Below are 15,185 nucleotides of genomic sequence, written 5' to 3' on the forward strand. Positions count from 1 at the left end.
TATCTTTTAGGTAACCCCACAGAAAGAAATCCGGCGATGTCAAATCAGGCGACCTAGCAGGCCAATTAATCGGGCCAATCCACCGACCATTGTAATCACGGTCTAATACTTCCCGTGCTGCTATTGAGTTATGCGCTGGGCAACCGTCATGCAGATTTGAACGTTACCACCCACCTTACTCCGAGATGATGGGGGGAATAACTTTTATTATGTTCTTTAATAATATTGAACAGGTACTTTTTATTTCTCAATCCAATGATCATTTCTGGAGAATTGCGGAAAATATAATTTTTTGCGATCACAGCGCTATCTATCACGAATAAAAAAAAAAGTTTCGGACAAAATTTACGTATTTTGTGGCGTAGAATCCGTATCTGCAATAAAAAATGGGGGTTTCTATTTAAGATTTCAAAGTTGTCCCCAACCCCCACCCCCAGGGGGTGGGGTGGGAGGTCGAGTTTGGTATCATTGAATGTCCCCCTTGGAGACTAACAACTTTCATTAACCACTTTTTTTTATCCAATGCATAGTTCTCGAGATATTTCAATGTCTTCAGATAAATCGTGCACCCTGTATATATAGCTCCCTTCGTATCAATTTTGATGCAATTTTGCATCAATTTTGCAATTTTGATTACACAAATCTTCCTCTGTGCCTTATAGATTCGAAGATATTTAAGGTCCTAATAGTTATTGCCCCATCCTGTATATCATTCTATGTTTTCAACTATATAACTGAACATTTAAACATTATATAACTTTATTTATTTAAATATTTTTCTAATAAAGATAAAAATCGCTCTCGCTGAGCATAATTTTGCTCATGATGCCGTTGTTTTTGCTCAATTAATTTTTCAACTCACGATAGTGTTTGAAATTTTCTTTTTCTTATTATTCGATTCTATGCCAAGTTTATCGATTTAAAATGTAATACTGTTTGGGAATAAAAGACGATTCTGCATGGCGGGCGGTCTGGCTTCCCGGCGCCGGCGTTCTCGCGGTCGGCGAGGCGCACAGTCTCTCGCAGGCGAGTGCGCGGCCGTCCCGCCGGTCGCCCGCACCTAGCGAGCAGCTCGCCCCGACGCCGCTACGAGGCACGCCTCACAAGTCTGCGACCCGCGGGCAAGATTCCGCCGGCCGGATATATCAGGTGTAGTAAAAAGAAATCCATTATTTTTCCAATAGATGGCTTTAGTTATCTGTATCTCGTGTTGTATTAGTCCGATCGGGTTCCACTAGATGGCGTTAGAAAGATGAGATTTCGTACTAAAAAAACTTTTCTGAGAGTTTTGTGATTAGTTGACTCAGTTCTGTTTGAGCGCGCGTCAAAGATGGACACTAGCAAAGAGAAAATACGCTATATTTTACAGTTTTTCTTCGATAAAGGCGAAAACGCAAGCTAGACGGCTGAAAATGTGAATAGTGTTTATAGTCCTGATACTGTAACAGCCAATCACGTGCAATTTTGGTTTCGTCGTTTCCGTTCCGGTAATTTCGATGTCAAAGATGCATCACGAAGGCCAATTGTCGAAAATATCGATAAAATCATGGACATTGTCAAGTCCGACCGTCATGTAAGCACTGTTTCGATTGCCCAAGAGCTAAAGATTGCACAAAAAACCGTTTGGAACCATTTGAATAAGGCTGGATACAAAAAGAAGCTCGATGTATGGGTGCCACACGAGTTAACGCAAAGAAATCTCATAGACCGAATTTCCATCTGCAAATCGCTGCTGAATCGCAACAAAATCGACCCATTTCTGAAGCGGTTGGTCACTAGTGATGAAAAGTGGATCACTTACGACAACGTTAAGTGAAAACGGTCGTGGTCGAATCGCGGTGAGCCGGCGGAAACGGTGGCCAAGCCAGGATTGACGGCCAGGAAGGTTTTGCTGTGTTTGGTGGGATTGGCAGGGAATTATCTACTATGAGCTGCTCCTCTACGGCAAAACTCTTAACTCGGAACTGTACTGCCAACAATTGGACCGTCTGAAGGAAGCAATCGCCCAGAAGCGGCCAGCTTTGGCTAATAGGAGAGGAATTGTGTTCCATCAGGACAACGCCAGGCCACACACATCGATAGTGACTCGTCAGAAGCTCCGGGAGCTTGGTTGGGAGGTTCTTATGCATCCACCTTATAATCCGGACCTGGCATCAAGTGATTACCATCTGTTCCTGTTCATGGCGAACAATTTTGCTGGTGAAAAATCCGCTTCAAGAGAGACTTGTGAAAATCGACTGTTCCAATTTTTTTGCCAATAGGGACGAGGGCTTCTATGAGAGAGGCATAATGAAATTACCTTCAAAATGGCAACAAGTTATCGAACAAAACGGCGCATATTTGACCTAAATCGGATCATTCTAACTATGATAATTAAAGCCTTCAATTTCATGCAAAAATAATGGATTTCTTTTTACTACACCTGATATAACCCTGCGCAACGGCCGGCGCGATGCCTTCGCATGGCCCAACGCCGATTGTGGCAACCTCTAGTGGCTGGTCCGTGCGACTTGTAGCGCCCGTCTTTACCGACGTACTCTCTAGGCTTTCCTAGAGCAGTTTTCGTGCATAGTCGAGATTCAAACCAACGCACTCTACACTCTGCTGAGTTGACTGCGGTGCTAATATACCCTGCTGGGTTGAGGCTTTATGGTGAGAATCGACTTTAGCTTTGAATTTGCCTCGCTGCCACGATTCAGGAGCGAACGTGATCGCCTCCGTGTGGAGCGAGTAACTCTCTTTCCGAGCGTCCGTCGAAGACCTTGGCGGTTAGGAACGGCGTTGCCGTCTCCTTGAGAGATTTGCGAACTCTTTCTCGCCAAGTATCCGTCTAGGATCTTGGCGCGAGCAAAAGCGACGTGGTCGCTTCTTCGAGAACTCTGAGCTCTCTGTCCAAGCGTCTTCAAGGCCTTGGCTAGTCGCCCCGGAGCAACTGAGTCGCCTCTCGCGTGACACGAGCTCAGCGCGTTCTCTTGTACATCTGCACGCTTCTCAGGAACGTGGCAGCTTGCAGGCCGTTTAGTCCTTAAGGGCAGGTCATCCGAAATGAAGGAGGTCGTTTCATTCTAACGCTCGTGGACGTGTCTGTTACGAGTGTTTCTCCGGTTTCTCGGCTCGGATTTACGACCCGAATAGGCCGTACAAGACCTGAGTCTAGTATCGTCCTTGACTCCGATCCTTCTGATAAGGGTGTTCCGGCATCCACGTATCTCCGCTCAGTTGTGAGCGGAGTCGCAAACATATGATCCTTCGAGCCGGATCGGAGTCAACGGATCTACTAAGCGATTGATCGGTTCTTTTCGATTTCAATCGTTTCGTTCTTCCTGTTGAAGGAATGAGAGTCGAGGAGTTATCACTTCTCTGGGGACTCTTCTAGCGTCACGACATCATGTCGGATATAGAAAAACTCCTTGCAAAGCAGGATGTTGCTATGAGAGTAATTTCAAGGGCACTGCTTAACTTCAAGAAGCTGGGCAAGCCAAAGTGGACTGGCGCGTTCATCCGTCAACGCCTTGCAGCCTTAAAGGTTGCTTATCATGAGTGCAAGGCTCTTCACACCGAACTCATCATGCTGGCTACTGAGTCGCAGAAGGGCACCATCCGATACTTCGTCAATGACACTTTTGACTTCTGTGGAGACGTTTATCAGAAAACTTCCGATTTCCTGGCGGAAGCGCTTGAGGCTGCCGAACCACCGCAATCTCCACTAAATATCAGTTTGATGTTAGAAGGCGCCCCGCGCCCGACCTCACATCTACCTCGCTTGAACCTGCTAAGCTTTGACGGTAGCCTCCTAAAATGGGAGACATTTCGTGATCGGTTCCGCTCCATGATTTACAACGATCGCACACTGTCGAACGTGGACAAGTTGCACTATTTGTTTTCATGCCTCAAAGAAGAACCGAGCCACGCACTGGAGCATTTGCCTCTCACGGAAACAAACTTTGACATCGCTTGGCAAATTCTTGTCAAACTGTATGAGGACAAGCAAGCCCTCATTCATCGAGATGCATGCTCACACCTTGGTCAATCTTCCTGTGGTAAAAACAGAAGAGGCCAAGGAGTTATGAGCTTTGCGTGACACGGTGAATGCAGCCCTCCAGTCGTTGCGGAATTTAAGTCGCCCCGTAGATTCGTGGAACAACCTACAAACATTCCTTGTCCTCAGTAAACTCGATAAAGCAACCAGGAAGAAGTGGGAGCTCCGCCGTGTAGATACGGTTGATCTTCTCGGATACGATGCGTTGGACAGGTTCTTTGAGTCCAGAATACGAACCCTGAGCGCGATAACTTTGAAGCCATCTGACGGGCGTTGCGACGCTTCGTATTCGAAACCAATCAGATCGAAAACGGTGGCATCACATGCGCTCTCAACAAAACAATCAAAGTGTCCGGTGTGTCGTGCTGCTCACGCGTTGTATCAGTATAAGTCCTTCCGTTCTTTTCCTCAAGATAGGCACCAGGACTTTGTTAACACGCATAGGCGCTGCAAAAATTGCCTGGCCTTGAGCCATTCGGTACAAGACTGTCCAAGCCCGCATCGATGTATGGTGTGCGGACGTAAGCACCACACCCTCCTCCATTCGCCTAAGGAGGCACCTGACAGAAGTCAGTCCTCTTCCGGAGCACAGCACTCCGAACCTGCTGTATCCGCGCACACTGCCGTTGATTCTCACGGGTCGGTCTTGCTCGCAATTGCCCGAGTGCAAGTACGATCCTCAAAAGGCCGAGTTGAGCACGCTCGCGTTCTGCTGGATCAGAATTCAGCAGCAACGCTTGTCTCAGAGCGTCTCGCTCAGCTGCTGCATCTCCCACGTCAACGGTCCAATCTGTGCCTCAGCGGGATCGGTGATATACAATGTCGCGTCCGTCATATAGCTCCACTCATTATTACTCCAAGGCACAAAACCGCACCGTCCTTTAGCACCAATGCTATCATTTTAAGCTTTCTAACGACTTACGTGCTTCCTCAGAAGCCCATGAGCGGCCTTGGGGAGTATACCAAAAATCAGGTACTCGCTGACGCGAACCCGACGAGTTCGGATCCAATAGACCTAGTCATTGGTGCTGACCTGTACGGAAGTTTGATGCTGCCAGGATTGCGCAGGGGCAATGACAATGAATCCGTCGCTCAGGAAACGGCTCTAGGCTGGATTCTTTCCGGTCGAATTTCCTGCCCGAGGCAACCCCTCCGCCTTGCAAACCATCACTGCGCGCAAAGCAATCTGATTGGCAGCGTTCAACGCTTTTGGGAGATTGAGAAGGTTCCTTTCGCGAATCTTCTCAGCGCGGAGGAACAAGCGACGGAAGATCATTTCCATGCGACTCATACCCGCCATGAAACTGGACGTTATATCGTGCGCTTGCCCTTCAAGGCCGGCCCACCAAGCGACCTCAGAGAATCACACTCCGTTGCGCTCGCCAGGTTGCTGCGACTTACCAAGCGCTTGTCCACGGACCCGTCCAAGACAAAAGATTACTCGAGTTTCATGCGGGACTGTGAACCCTTGGGGCATATGGAGAGAGTAACGGAACCTCCCTCGTTGGCTTCCTATTATATACCGCATCATACTGTCTATCGCGACTCAAGCGCTACGTCAAGGGTACGCGTTGTCTTCAATGCGTCGTGCCCGACGTCCACTGGCAAGTCTCTAAATGACTACCTATCTGTGGGGCCGAAGCTTCAAGCTGACCTCGGAGCAATTATAACCGAGTGACGCCAGTTTCGGTTCGTGTACTCGGCTGACATTGCCAAGATGTACCGACAGATATTGGCGGACCAGCGCGATCTCGATTTTCAGCGCATAGTCTGGCAGCCCTCACTCTCTGACCCGGTTGAGGAATTCCGACTCCGTACAGTCACGTACGGCACAGCCTCCGCTCCGATCTTGGCGCTGCGCGTCATCCGCCAGCTCATTGTTGACGAGGGGGATCAATTCCCTCTAACTCGTCCGGTGTTGCAGTCTCTTATTTATGTCGATGATTGCTTATTCGGCGCGGATGAAGTGGCTTCAGCTCGAGCCACGCATGACCAGCTCAGGGCTCTTCTGGCCCGAGGTGGCTTCCAATTGCGGAAGTGGGCAGGCAATGCAGCTGAGTTGCTTTCAGACATTAACCCCGTTGATTGCGCGTTGGCGTCCGACAAGGAGTTGCATCCAGACTAATCGCTCAAGATATTAGGGTTGTCGTGGCAACCCGAACGAGACCTTTTTCATTTTCGCATCCAGGTCGACCCGGGATCGGGCCGAATAAAACGAGAGGTCCTCTCCGCAATAGCGCGGGTATTCGATCCCCTCGGGTGGGTCGCATCTGTGATTGTCGTTGCGAAAATAATCATGCAACGCTTGTGGCAGGAGCATTGTAATTGGGATGAGCCTTTGTCGGAGAGTCTTCACAAGGAGTGGACGCTGTTTCAGAATCAGTTGCCGGCTCTTGAATCATTTTCAATACCAAGGTGGACACAGTACCGGTCCAACTCGTGTCAAGTCGAGCTGCACGGCTTCGCCGACGCATCCACAAGAGCGTATGCAGCTGTCGTGTACGTCCGTGTCATCTCCTCCACGAGACTAATTACAACGACGTTGGTGCTGGGCAAAACGAGAGTCGCTCCACTTAAGACTCTGTCAGTGCCGCGATTGGAGTTGTGCGCTGCGCTGTTGCTCGCACGGTTACTCGCCTTCACTAGTTCTACTCTACGTTCAGTGAAAGCACCACTCTACTGCTGGACGGATTCGTCCATTGTCCTCGCGTGGCTCAGCCAGTCTCCCTCGAGGTGGAAAACGTTCGTACCGAACCGGGTTGCGCGCATACAGACCTTGGTTGAGGGAGCTCAGTGTCGACACGTGCCGACGACTGATAACCCAGCCGACTGTGCGTCGCGGGGCATATCGGTGCAGGACTCAGTTGATCATCCACTATGGTGGAATGGGCCGGCATGGCCGGTCGAATGCGGACTGGGCTGAGGTCACGCTGCGCGCGATTGACACGCTCCCCTAGGATATCCCCGAATCTATTTCGGCCAATGTCGCGACTGAATCTGCCAGCTGGGATCTGGAGCACAGGTTTTCCTCGTGGCCGAAGCTTCTAAAAGTGACGGCATTTATCTTCCGGTTTGTCGTGAATTGTCGATCGAGTAGCGGCTTCCAGGTCCGCCCCGGTGGTGCCACTGGCTCAGTGTCTCTCTGTCCCTCCGATATTGCGGCTGCTAAGCTCTTCTGGCTCAAACAAACACAGCTTGGCATGTTTCAGGATGAACTCAGTTTATCCCGATCGGGACATGTTCGCAGAGCCAGTCATCTTGCCCCGCTCTGCCCGTTTCTCGACGATGACGGGCTAATTCGAGTCCAAGGACGGCTCCAGCACACTAATTTACCGTACTCCGTCATCCTATCATTACCTACATAGCACCGTAATATTGCAGGAATATTACAGAAATGTTGCAGGAATATTACTAAAATATTGCATAAATATGACAACAATATTGCAGAAATATTTAATGTCCTAGGCATAAGTCTCGCAGAAATATTGCGGGAATATTGTTATGATGTTGTAGGAATATTGTCACAATATCACAGGACTATTGCCACAATGTTATTGAAATATCGCCACAATCTTGCAGGAATACCTATGAAATATAGCCACAATATTGCAGAAAAATTGCAAAATATTGCCGAAATATTACTGCAATCGTGCAGGAATGTTGCTACAATATTTCTTAAATGTTGCTGCAATATTGCAGGAATATTACTGAAATATTGCATAAATATCACAGCAATATTGCAAAAATACTTACTGTCCTAGGCATAAATCTCGCAAAAATATTTCAAGCGTGGTCTACAATGGCTGTAAGCAGTAAGAAGTAAGCGTAAGCGGTAAGAAATAAACCAATCACAGTCGATTATGACAAAAATAATCAACTGTGGTTGGTCCATTTCTTACTGTTCACGCTTTCTTCTTATTGCTTACGGCCATTGTAGACCACGCTTTAGAAACACTGCGTTAAATAAAAAAATGTTTCAGACAAAAGTTGTTTGACTTGAAGGGGGACATAAGACAGCGATAGCATTTTGTTAATAGATAGCGCCACTTTCAAGATATTTACTGACAATCAATTTTTATAAATGAAATCCCAACTTTTTATTATATCTTCTTTTTCTACCAATTAACTTGAACAACTTTTGTCTGAAACATTTTTTATTTGCTTAATATTTTTTTGAAATATTTAAGGAAAACTTGGTAACTTTTCCAACATTTATCTTGCGATATCTCGCTAACTATTCGTCGACAGAAAAAATAGCATTAGACTTTTTTACTTTATTTAATATCAAGAATATATTAATAGTGCCCTAACTTTTGTTAATTAAATAATTTTGAAATTTCCAAAGGTCGATAAGTTAACAAAAGTTAGGGCACTATTATAATAATATATTCTTGATAGTAAGTAAAGTAAAAAAGACTAATACTATTTTTTCTTTCGACGAATAGTTAGCGAGATATCGTAAGTTAAATGTTGAAAAGGTTACCAAGTTTTCCTTAAATATCTCAAAAAATATTAACCAAATAAAAAAATGTTTCAGACAAAAATTGTTCAAATTAATTGATAGAAAAAGAAATTATAATAAAAAATTCAGATTTTCATTTATGAAAATTGATTGTCAGTGAATATCTCGAAAATAGCGCCATTTATAAACAAAATGCTATCGCTTTCTTCTCCTCCTTCAAGCCAAACAATTTTTGTCTGAAATATTTTTTTATTTAACGCAGTGTTTCTGAGATATTTGTGATGTGACATTAAAATGGGACACCCTGTATATAAATTGTTTCACACTGCAGTATTACGGCGATAATCAGAAATATTACGTGGCGGTCTGTCATGCTGAAATATAGCGACAATATTCCTATGATATTGGAATGAGATTTATCATCGCGCAATAATGTTGTAATATTGCCACTATGTTGCCATACGATAGTCACATTGTAACATTGCAGTAATATTCCAATGATATTGTCTGATATATCGCTCATCTGTTAAGTCAAAACGCAAATATTTTCGGTAATTATAGTTTCAGAATCATAAATTTTATAAGATTTGTAAGATGCTATAAACCATAATCGCTAAAAAGTTCTTATTAAAATCAGTATCTTATCATTATCATTTTTATAATAAAAATACAGATGTAATGTTAACGTATATATATAAGACAATTTTCAATAATAGAAATATAAATATAATGATAGCATAAAGAATAATGTTTATAGAAGTTCTCAATAAGAACTTTTCGCAAATCGAAAAAATTTTGTCTTATTCAGTAAAGGATTCTGAAACTGAGTACAGCAACCGTCAATAGCGTGACTATAAACTTTGAGCTAACAAATATTAAAGAAATCGCTAATAATTTTTTTCGGGAATAATTTTTTTAAGAGTTTTCGGGTAAGCTTTTTACAATTTGACCATTTAGATCTAAACAAAACGGCGTATTTTCTTCAGTCTCTCTTTTATGAAAATCATTGATTTCTTAAAAAAAATTGTTATTTTATACCGGAAACTATAAAGATCGCGTTATTAACATTTGTACCTTAAAAATATGTGGGTAGTTTTTTTTTCTAAATTTTTTTCAATGTGGCGGACTCAACATTGCAGCCGAAATCACGAATTTCATCTTATATTGATTTTTCTAACGTTTTTTCACTTTATAATGCTAATTTATTCAATCTGTCTGATATATCACTCCGCAACATTGTTATAATATTCCTGCGATATTGTAGGTTGATATATCACATTGAAGTATTACTGCGATACTCAGAAATATTACGTAGTGGTTTATCATGCTGGAATATAGCAATATTCCTATGATATTGCAATGAGATTTATCATCGCGCAATATTGTTGTAATATTGTCACTATGTTGCCATACGATAGTCACATTGTAACATTGCAGTAATATTCCAGTGATATTGTAATCTGATATATCACTCTGTAATATTGTGATAATATTGCTGGAATATTATATAATAATCTTGTGATTTCGTAATATTGCTACGATATTATAATATTGCTTCAATATTGCTGCAATATTGCAGTGCTGTGTGGATATAAAGGCGCACCCGTTGGTCACACTGTTAATCATTAACACGCGTCATCGCGTCTTGCACGCGGGACCCCAGTTAATGCTATCCTTGCTTCGCCAGGAGTTTTGGCTTCTTCGAGCGCGATCAACGGTGCGGGAAGTTCTTTACCAATGTGTGGCTTGCGCGAGAGCGGCGGCCGCCGTCCCGGAACAAATGATGACCTGCCAAACTGCCGTGTCTTGAGGGCTCCACGAGCATTCACGCACACCGGAGTGGACTACGCCGGCTCTATCCTAGTTCGATACGGCTCGGGCCGAGGCCATTGGGCTCACAAGGCGTACATCGGTTTTTTTGTGTGCATGACCACCAAGGCTATCCACTTGGAATTGGTTTCGGACTACTCGTTCACAGCCTTTCTGGCGGCGTATCAAAGATTTATCGCACGTCGTGGCATGCCGACCACAATCTATTCGGATAACGGCACAACGTTCCAGGGTGCCGATCGAGAGATGCGCTCAGCGCACGCCCATGCTGTAAAGCACCCAGGTTTCGCTGACCGCCTAGCCACTGACGGAACTACATGGCGATTCATACCTCCCGCAGCTCCTCACTTCGAGGGGCTCTGCGACGCGGTTGTGCGTAGCGTCAAATCGCATCTCAAACGGTGTGTCGGTTCGCATAGCCTCTCAATGGAGGAAATGTATACTTTCCTCTGTCGTGTGGAGGCTTGCCTCAATTCGCGGCCTATTGCGGCCTTGTCCGAAAGCATTGACAACTATCAGGCGATGACTCCAGGCCATCTGTTGATCGGAGCTCCGATCGTGGCTATGCCAGAGCCCAGTGTCCTCAATCTCTCGGAGACCAGGCTGTTTCGTTGAAGGGTTATCCAACAACTTAGCGAGGCGTTCTGGAAATCGTGGTCACGAGACTATCTCCACACACTCCACCAAACGCTGACGATGCCACCCGAAATGGCGGCATCGTCAGCGTTTGGCTCGCGTGAGTCAAATCGTGCTGGTCGCCGATCCCACAGCAGCTCCAAGCCACTGGCATCTCGGCCGCGTAACTGCATGCCATCCTGGCAGCGATCAGTTGGTCCGCGTCGTGACCATCAAGACAGCCACAACAGTTCTCAAACGACCAATAGGCAAAGTGTGCTTCCTCCCCGTTTCCATCAACTTGGGATCGGAGGTCGACACAGAGGGCCGCACATCTTAAGAATCGGCCCACTTAGCACTGGTAACAAGGTTCGAGATCACCGTCCCGACTGTCGTCTTCTATTTCGACTACTAAGTCGAGGCGGGCAGTATGTTTGGGAATAAAAGACGATCCTGCATGGCGGGTGGTCTGGCTTCCCGGCGCCGGCGTTCTCGCGGTCGGCGAGGCGCACAGTCTCTCGCAGGTGAGTGCGCGGCCGTCCCGCCGGTCGCCCGCACCTAGCGAGCAGCTTGCCCCGACGCCGCTACGAGGCACGCCTCACAAGTCCGCGACCCGCGGGCCGGATATATAATCCTGCGTAACGGCCGGCGCGATGCCTTCGCATAGCCCAACGCCGATTGTGGCAATCTCTAGTGGCTGGTCCGTGCGACTTGTAGCACCCGTCTTTACCGACGTTCTCTCTAGTCTTTCCTAGGGCAGTTTTCGTGCATAGTCGAGATTCAAACCAACGCACTCTATACTCTGCTGAGTTGACTGCGGTGCTAATATACCCTGCTGGGTTGAGGCTTTATGGAATCGACTTTAGCTTTGAGTTCGCCTCGTTGCCACGATTCAGGAGCGAACGTGATCGCCTCCGTGTGGAGCGAGTAACTCTCTCTTTCCGAGCGTCCGTCGAAGACTTTGGCGGTTAGGAACGGCGTTGCCGTCTCCTTGGAGATTTGCGAACACTTTCTCGCCAAGTATCCATCTAGGATCTTAGAGCGAGCAAAAGCGACGTGGTCGCCTCTTCGAGAACTCTGAGCTCTCTGTCCAAGCGTCTTCAAGGCCTTGGCTCGTCGCCCCGGAGCAGCTGAGTCGCCTCTCGCGTGACACGAGCTCAGCGCGTTCTCTTGTGCATCTGCACGCTTCTCAGGAACGTGGCAGCTTGCAGGCCGTTTAGTCCGGAAGGGTAGGCCATCCGAAACGACGGAGGTCGTTTCATTCTAACGCTCGTGGACGTGTCTGTTATGAGTGTTTCTCCGGTTTCTCGGCTCGGATTTACGACCCGAATAGGCCGTACGAGACCTGAGTCTAGTATCGTCCTTGACTCCGATCCTTCTGATAAGGATGTTCCGGCATCCGCGTATCTCCGCTCAGTTGTGAGCGGAGTCGCAAACAAATACGTTTTCTTCGTTTTTTTCATCATAATTAGTTGTTTCTATATTTTGTGACGTGGCAGCCGGGGAGGCGCCCGTCACAGGGCGACCCTCGGTCCTTGGGCGAGGTTTGCGTGGGGGGAGGAACATATCGCGCGAGAATTTCGGGGGGAGAGGAGCCGCCTTGCCTCCCCCGTATTAATTAATGTTAGTGATAGGAGCGTGCAGGTGGAACGGTCCCGCGTCCCCGAGCTCTGTGCCCCTGGACCTATCCATCGAGACCGGAGGAACCAGAGGACGTCACCCATCGGCCGGACCGCCACCTCAGGTGAATGCTCCACCTTCTATATTACCGATTCCCGTATCGCCTTAAAAGATTCTCGCTGCCGTTCCCGTGTCCACAGGCCCGCAGGAATATCCGGCGAAACTGACGTCGCTCCCGTGCTCGAAGCGTGATCGCCGGCTAAACAAAGCCGGCCTAGGCGACGAGACCGCGGGAGCGCGAGCGAGAAGGAGAACGCGCAAGAGTGAGACCGAGCATCCGTCCCGCGGATCGAAAATAAAGATCCGCGGAAGGATTCCCGGGTTGGGAGATCCAACGAGGAACTGGGAGAGACGTGTAGCTCGACACAACAAAGAAGAACGACGAGACACTTCTTTTGGAAAAATAATAAAAGAGCGAACTCCCGTTTCGCTCCTTCTTCTTATCTCTTACTTCGTGAGTCTACTTCCGAGTACTGCGGAGTGAGTATCGCCTAAGACAGGAGTGTCGTTTACCGCTAGCGAAAGAATAAGGATACCGTTTACCGGGCGTGAGAGGAGGAGTTTGGTGGACTGCAGGAGTTTGGTGGAGTTCCACGCGCCCAGGGAGTTGCAGGGGGAGGCGGAATTGCGGAGGAGCGAGGCGAGGAAGGAGGTTGAAGGACCACGCCGCCGGCAGGTTCCCGAATCTGTAAGACCGTCCATCTGCTTTATTGTTCCGGTGTCCCGTGCGTACCGTGTCTCGTTTTAGTTGTCGGCGAAGAGCACAGCTCGAATTCGCGAGAGCACATAGCGGAGTTTACCGTATCGAGGGGTCGGACCGTTCCGATTCCCGAAAGAATAAAAAGTGAGATAATCAAAACGCGCATTACTATTCTTGTGTTTTCCCGACTGCGTCCCGGATTCCCGAACGAACCCTCTCGTCTACCGACTTAAAATACCGAGGGGCTACTGGTCCTGTCGAATTCGCGTGTCTCGGCTCTTTGGTGGTGTTCCGTTTCGTGTTGGTGATCGGTGCAGTCCGCTGCACCTGGCGCCCAACCACTTTTGTGAGAGTATGAACGGTCGAGACGCGTGGACCGACGGCCGTTTGCCGACAGCGAGCGAAAATCGCGTCGCAATTTATATTTTCAGATGTATTTAAAGCAGTTTCATTTAATTGAAAACCACGTGAACTTGATGCTATAGATAATGGTGCAATTTCCGGTTTTTTACTTAACATTGTTGTTAATAACATAATATTCCCACGTCTGTCTTGCTGCTCCCGTTTTATTATTTGCATATTTTATTTCTTTATATTTTTTTTCATTCCAGTCCAATTCACATTACAATTTTCTGCCAACAAATTATAACCTATGAATGTTTATATATGTAGCAATGTTTTTCCACACTTATGTACTGAACTTATGAAAGATTGTACATATTTCTTCATTTCAGTTAACAGTAATTTTATCATCGCATCTGTCCGTTGAATTCTGCAATTCACTAAATGTACAATAATTATTTACCACTTGAGACAATTTTGAATAATACACTTATATAAAATTATTTTAAATAAGGAATTACATACATACCATCATGCACTTCATTTAGCTATTTTTCTTTTTGAGCCATTGTATTTATAATCTAGAGCAAGCCAAATCTGTGGAACTTTAATAAGTGCATTGTAGATATTATTTAACACACAAAACCAACAGAAATTTTACATACAAAGTATAACAACAAACTGGCAGCACAAGCCAAGCATAATCTCTTGTTTCATGTGATTGTTAGAACTTGTTTATATCAATTTTTGAACAGATTTTAATCAATTACAGCTGTTAATATTTTTCAAAACAATACTTTAAGTAAACTGTTATGAATATAACACATTCTGTACATTAAAATTTTTAAATGTATATGTATTATATTTTAAAAAGAGAACTTTTGTTTTGTAAAAATAGATAATGTGAAAAGAATATTCATAAATAATTGAATTTCCTACTTCGAATATTCTACAAATAATATATGTTTTCATAATTACTTCTATTAAATATTTATAATTTTCCTAAAATTTAACAACTTATTGTTTTTTAATGTAATTACTTTATATTTTACAAAACTTTATTACCTGATAAAATATCGTTGATTGTCTCATGCGAATACTGCTAAGTTAGCTTATTCTACTCTACTCGACTACTCGATTTATCGGACAACCCTGAGTTGTCATAAATCATGAAGATAATAGATGGTCGTGCCTATCATACCTTTCAGTCTTAGTGGAATTAACTCTATCTCGACTTATCGTAAACACCTTACATGTAAGAAACTATAACTAGCGGGTAGCCGAGCGAATAAAATCTCCAGGCATATAAGATGGTCTTCTCTTCCGATGTCTCTTCACTCTTTCCAACTGCGTATTTTCAGGAATAGGATAGCGTTCGATTTAAAAGTCCGGGATAGAAGCATTTAACTCAGGTTTAAAGCACTTTAAGATTAAATGAAGAATACTTGTATTTGAACAATAATTTACACTGTACAGTCCGACTAGTACTGAGATCTCCTAGAGCATAGAGTCGACCG

General features: G+C 45.6%; 2 protein-coding genes and 1 long non-coding RNA gene across 3 annotated transcripts; 2 read left to right on the top strand and 1 right to left on the bottom strand.

Moving 5' to 3' along the window:
* Positions 1-3,388: 3,388 nt before the first annotated feature.
* Positions 3,389-5,717, top strand: LOC112588298 (uncharacterized). Its single transcript, XM_025297785.1, has 2 exons — positions 3,389-4,040; positions 4,132-5,717. Exons 1-2 carry the CDS (start codon positions 3,389-3,391, stop codon positions 5,715-5,717), a joined length of 2,238 nt encoding a protein of 745 aa, XP_025153570.1.
* A 4,521-nt stretch (positions 5,718-10,238) lies between these two features.
* On the top strand, positions 10,239-10,946 carry LOC112588299 (uncharacterized). Its single transcript, XM_025297786.1, has one exon. It carries the CDS (start codon positions 10,239-10,241, stop codon positions 10,944-10,946), a length of 708 nt encoding a protein of 235 aa, XP_025153571.1.
* Positions 10,947-13,886: 2,940 nt separating this feature from the next.
* On the bottom strand, positions 13,887-14,801 carry LOC105182979 (uncharacterized). The gene is made up of 3 exons (XR_849740.2): positions 14,734-14,801; positions 14,198-14,273; positions 13,887-14,108 (listed from the first exon to the last, which is right to left on the bottom strand). It is a non-coding gene; the product is annotated as an uncharacterized LOC105182979 (long non-coding RNA).
* Positions 14,802-15,185: the final 384 nt, after the last annotated feature.

The sequence above is a fragment of the Harpegnathos saltator genome, unplaced genomic scaffold (genome assembly GCF_003227715.2).
Source record: "Harpegnathos saltator strain DR-91 unplaced genomic scaffold, Hsal_v8.6 scaffold188, whole genome shotgun sequence".
Lineage (NCBI taxonomy): Eukaryota > Metazoa > Arthropoda > Insecta > Hymenoptera > Formicidae > Harpegnathos > Harpegnathos saltator.